The sequence below is a fragment of the Arachis ipaensis genome, chromosome B8, assembly GCF_059453495.1.
Source record: "Arachis ipaensis isolate K30076 ecotype BB chromosome B8, ASM5945349v1, whole genome shotgun sequence".
Classification (NCBI taxonomy): Eukaryota; Viridiplantae; Streptophyta; class Magnoliopsida; order Fabales; family Fabaceae; genus Arachis; species Arachis ipaensis.
The window spans coordinates 8379758-8386092 of NC_142443.1; the positions used below are offsets into that span (position 1 = coordinate 8379758).

The window sequence follows — 6335 nt, forward strand, 5'->3', positions numbered from 1 at the left end:
TGCACTACTGTACAAAATGTTTTATACTATGTATCAAAATCAATATACATCCACATATGGGATCCTATTCCCCAAATAGAGTGAATCTTGGCTGACAAAAACTAAAAGGCCATATATATATTTTTTTGGTTTTTTATGAAATCTTTTAATCTAACAGATCAAAAAAAATAATTTAAGGATTTGCTATTAGGTATTGAGTTTTATTATATTATAAAATAAGATTTAAATATTTGCTACTTACTTAAATAGATTAATAAATTAATTATTAAATTAATTTAAATTGTTTAAAATTATATAATTTTAAAGATTAAAATATAAAATAAAAATAAAAATAAAAATAAAAATAAAAATATACCATTGCAAAAAGGAGGAGAAAAAAAGGACCGAAGATATTATATTGGTGAAAATTCAGGTGAAGTCGACTTCACATGAAGTTGATATTTAAGAGTCGTTAGATGAAAATTTAGTCAAATTAATCAAATCATCTAACGACTCTCAGATATCAACTTCACGTAAAGTCGACTGCAACTGAATTTTCACCGATTATATTATACCAACCGAAACGGAAAAAAAAGGACCATAAGAAAAAGAATTTTTGAAAAGAAAAAATCATACGTGCGAGAAGAAAAGAAAATCACACTATTCTTTTCAAGTACGATAACGCACAATTGAGATTAGTTGTGCATGCGTGATGCATGGTTGATATCTATTATAGAAACTGCGGCACTGCTGAAAAATGCTTAGTGAGAAGCTTGGCATAATGCATATAGGCCCTTTTTATCTATCTATCTACTGATAATATATTAAAATTGGTTCTCCTTCAGCCAATAGAAGTGAGGTATCCATTCTTTATAAATCTATTTTCCTACAAAAATAAATACATTTTTTTTTTCTTCTAAGTTTATTTTATAAAAATATTTTTATTATAATTAACTATAAAAATATTTTTATTATAATTAACTATAATTAACATTTAAGTAATAATGTATAATTATACTAATTTAAAAAAATATCTTTATTATAATTATATAAAATTAATATTTAATACATTATTAAATTATTTATCAATTATCAATCGAAAATATTTTTAATAATAATAATAATAATAATAATAATAATAATAATAATATGATAATTATATGATAATGGTACCGGTTAATAATAACTAATTTATATTTCTCTAAATAAATTTATTTTAGAAAAATATCTTTATTATAATTATATTACAGTATTAAAATAATATTTAATGAATAATGCATAATTATACTAATTTAAGAAAAAATATCTTTATTATCTATCTATTTATTCTAATATATAAAAATCAAATTTTGCACTTAATGATGGAACTGATGTGGTCATGTGGCATGCTCTTGAGGTGTTTTCTGATTTATTTCATTTAATTCGTTAAAGCAAATCAATTATAATTAATTAATTATATCAATTAATTAATTTGATTAGACATTTAAATCTCACCATTTATTATAACTTATATAAATTGATTAATTATAATTAATTATATCAATTAATTAATTTAATTAATTATATTAATTATTTAATTTGATTGGAGTAAATATCAAATTATTTAATAAATAATAAATATGATAACTGTAAGATTCCAAGTTTTTAAAAATTAATTTAATAAAATAAAATTTAATTTAGTTATTATTATTATTATTATTATTATTATTTACCTTTTGGTCGAAGCCAAAGAAACAAAGGGAAAGAAAATCTAAGTGTGGTTAGTACATGCATGAATATATATATATATATACCATGAGGACACATGCCACTTTTATTTATTTAACCTATGACACTTGGCTAATATTCATTTAGTTATCATCATCACTTGGCCGAAGCTTGTAAAGGGCAAAAGAAAGAAAATTGGAGACGTGGCCTAATACATATGTATACATGTATAATCATGACACCTAATGAGCTTTAATATCACAAATTTTCACTCATTTCCATTAGCCATAATCAGTTTAATTCCTTTCGACCACCACCGAACATAAACCAAAAGGAAAGAAAAGAAAGAAGGCCGTGAGAGAGGGAATGAAAAACCATGGAATCTTAATCTTTCTGAGTTTGATTTCTTGCGATCCGTAACTTCAATAAAAAATTTAATCCGATAAAAGTGTTCGTATCCTTCTCCTTTACGTGTTGGCGTTATTTTTGTCCGGTAGAAGTTGACGGTGACGTAGCTCCTCTTCCTTTTGAGTTCGGCTAACTGGAGTTCTAGGAAGCACAGACGATTTCTGACGCCTTCTCCTTCAGCAGCTCGGTCAGAAAGCTTCCCCGGAGCTTTCGATAATTTTGATTTCATACGAAGGTAGGGGATTTTGTTTTGAAATTAACTGTTTTTAAACTATGAATGCCATGGAAGTCTAGTGGGTATTTGTAAATAATTTATGATTGTTTGCAATGACTGGATGATGAGTTTGAGTTGTGTTTGTGACTGAATTTGATGAATATGTATTTGATTTCTTGATTGAAAAGAGGTTGAAAATGGTTCAGTTGGGACCCGAAAAAGGGTGGCTAACCCAAAATTTAGGGGAAGTGCTGCCGAAATTTTATTAAATCTGAGGTTTTGTTTGAAAAGTTGTTTTAAAAGATTTGGTTCTGAAAAATTAAATTATTTAAAATATATTTAGTTAAGAAAAGATTTATTCTATTTTAAAGTTTGATTTATTAAGAAAAATATAATGTTTTAAACCCAATCTTTTAAGGAGAGATTTTGTTTTAAGTAAAGATTTGAACTCGGTTTATTAAGAAAAAGAATCTCTGCCACAGGAGAGCAGAGAACAAGGATTTAAAGAATATATTAATTAATGAAATGTCTGCCACAGGAGAGCAGATGTGATATTGTTTGGGCCTTAGTGCCAAATGTAAAGTGGGGACGCCCACACACTGAGAACTGTTTTCCAGATGTACGCTTATTGATTTGGAAAGTCACACTGATGCGGTCTAGCCGTACGACTTAAAGTCACACTGATGCGGCCTGGCCGTACGACTTATAAGCACACTGATGCATCTGGAAAGCCATACCTGGGACTTGTGCCTGGGTAATGTCGGGAGCGGGTAGGCAACCGACACATGAGCTCATGGCCTGCGTTAGGGATAGACATGCATCATATTGATTGCGCATTTGTATTTGGTCTTGTTTTACTTGTTATATTTTCTATGTGTTTGTGCTGCTTGACTTGTTTGTCTTGTTGTGATTTGCTTGTACATTGAATTGAATCTCTTGTTTGCACTACTTGTTTGTGAGTGTATTAAAGTGATTACGAGTTGACATTTGACTGAGGATTAACTATGTGGCTGAGAGACAGAAAATGTGACTAATTTTATATTTAAAATTTGTTTTGAGTTTAGAAATTTAAAGAAAAGTAATTATTTATCTAAAGTAGAAAAAAAAGTATTTCCAAAGGTTTAACAAAATAGTTTTGCTAAGTAAGTTAATTATTTGCATTAAATTCATTACTTTTACGGCATTCCCATTCCCTACTGAGAACGTGTGGTTTGTTCTCACCCCAAAATCTTCCACCCTTTCAGTGACACAGGTTCGAAGATTCAGTTAGAAGATGCAGACGACTAGTAGTTTTACTTGTGATTCCTGTTATTTTTATAGAGTTCCCTCGCCCTTGTTGCTTTAAGTTTTATTTTATCCAGAGGGATAGGTATTGTATTTGAATTTTATTTTAAATTCATTTGTATAGCATTTATTATTATTAATAATTGTGTGATTTTAATTACTAAAAATAATTTTCTGGTATTTTCTTATAAACTGAAACGCGATATCGACCTAAAGGCTCAATAGTAAATTTATAATAAAGGAAGTCAGGTCCGTAACGCCTTACTTTTGGTACGATCATGACATGCTAAAAGTTAGGGTGTTACAATAACGAAATATATGAATTAATTTAATGAGTTTATTTTTCTCAATACCATCTATTTATACAAGATCAAATATTTTTTACTCATTCATTATCTTTTTTCTCTCTCCCTCCCTCTCTCTCGTGCTTAGTATACAATTTTTGTAATTTATTTAATTTTGTTTCTTTTATCTTTATTTATACATTTTATTTTTTTATATTTTTTAAATTTTTTGTTTATTTTAATTGCTTATTATTAGGCGCATACTTTTTTTCTTTTAGATTCTGATTAACAAAAAAGATGTGTCATCTTTACGTTATTTTTAAAATCTTACTATAATTTTGTTTTGTAATATTTTATTTTGTCATGTGTACTTCAATTCATATATATATATATATATATATATATATATATATATATATATATATATATATTGTCTTTTTTTGTGATTCACAATTAATATATACATTGTTCGTGTATGTGGTTTATATATATCACTACAAGAAACGTCATTAAAATCGACGGCCAAATCGACGGCTTAGCCGTCGATAATAATGAAATTCGACGGCAAAATAGACGGCGCAGTTGGTCGCTATAAAGCTTGTCGGTTTTTCAAAATGCTAATAAAATCGACGGCTTTCTTGGCCGTCGATAATAATTTAATAAAATCGACATTTGTTCCGTCTGTAATATGGGTATGAGAATTTTACATCCTTACTAAAATCGACAACATTTCCGTCGATATTATTATTTAAAATCGACGTCTTCTCTGTCGATAATTGATTCAATAAAATCGACGGCCTATGTGTCAATATTTAACTAAATAAAATCAACAACGCTGCTGTCTATAATATGCTTAATAAAATCGACGACGACGCCGTCGATATGAGATTGAATAAAATCGACACAGCTGCCGTCAATTTAATTATTTAGATTTGTCTATTTCAACTTTTAAAAGCGACAACTTTGCCGTCGATTTTAATAGTTATATGTTTTATTTTTTTTTCTATTTTAAAAATAGTAAACCGTTAATACAAATAAACTTTTAAAAATAAAAATAAAATTTATACAGAATATTAGATAACAAGACAAATAAACTTTTAAATATAAAAATAAAATTTATAAATAAAATTTATACTAAATATTAGATAATGAGTTTACAAACTTATCAAAATAATAAATAACCCTCTAACATAAAGACTCAAGACAAGATAAATAACTATTATTATTGTTTAGTTGAATAATTATTATTAATATTGTGTATAAGTATTAAGCCAAGATTTTTTATGCAGCTTGTTCCTTCTTGAGCTTCTTTGTGATGGATGCAAGGTACTTTCCTTGGTGGAATGCTTGGTCCAACTCAAGCTGAGATGGCTGCCTTGAGCTATCACCGGCATAAGTTCTGGCCCCGTATGGGCTTCCACCTTTCACGTTCTCCATCTCAAACATGCCGGCACCAAATGTGTATCCGATCGGAACGAATATCATTTCATGATGCACAAGCTGAGTGATAGCAGTAAGCCTGAAATGTATTGCAAAAATGTCTTAACATTTACCATTTCATGTGAATAAGAAAGTAAAGAGAGATAAGAGGGTGTTACGCTGTCGTCTCTTGTCCGCCGCCCTGGGAACCAGTGCTATAGAAGATTCTGGCAGGCTTGCCTGCAAGCTGTTGTGTCCTCCATAGACCTCCGGTGGAATCTAGGAAAGCCTTAAATTGAGCAGGCATCATCCCGAATTTAGTAGGGAAGCCAAAGACAAAACCATCAGCCGTGGCCAGCTTGTCGGCGGTGATGATTGGTGCATCAGTCTTTGGTGGTGCACCCATCTTACCAAGCACTTTTTCTGGCAGTGTCTCAGGCACCTGTTAGAAAGGGAACATGACACGCCATTTATCTGCAGATGTTGTTTGCTACTTGCAAATTTGCAATTTTATGTTGTGACACAATGCACAGGAAACTTTGGAATATAAATATACATGCCTGCCATATTTTGACCTCAACGCCTTCTACCGAAGCAGCGCCTTTCTTGATTTCTTGTGCTAGCTTCTCAACATGTCCATACATGGAGTAGTACCTACCAAACCACACAACAACTAATATTCAATTCAAGCTTCCAGAATCATGTTCACCAATCCACTTTACTCATAGTGTGCTTATTAGCTGGAAACATAAACCTTTATGTTCTTAGTAGAATTAGTAGTAAACAATGTGTCCGTTAATAACTGAAGCAGGATTTTTTTACAGCATATATTAACCCTGTACTGCCAGCTCATTGAAACAGCAGCAGCAAGAGGAGTATTAGCTATTGAAAGAAATAAAATAACTGAAGCAGCAGCAGCAAGAGGAGTATTAGCTATTAAAATTTTCCATTTAAATCCTTTTTTGAGTTTTAATTAAGGCTATTTTTCATACATAAGGAGTATTAGCTATTGAAATTTGTTCCTCCTATACATAAACACT

General features: G+C 29.8%; 1 protein-coding gene across 1 annotated transcript; it reads right to left on the reverse strand.

The window, feature by feature from the left end:
• Nucleotides 1–5157: 5157 nt before the first annotated feature.
• LOC110265650 (putative NAD(P)H dehydrogenase (quinone) FQR1-like 1) lies at nucleotides 5158–5943 on the reverse strand. The gene is made up of 2 exons (XM_088496877.1): nucleotides 5475–5943; nucleotides 5158–5395 (listed from the first exon to the last, which is right to left on the reverse strand). Exons 1-2 carry the CDS (start codon nucleotides 5699–5701, stop codon nucleotides 5158–5160), a joined length of 465 nt encoding a protein of 154 aa, XP_088353003.1. The 5' UTR covers nucleotides 5702–5943.
• Nucleotides 5944–6335: the final 392 nt, after the last annotated feature.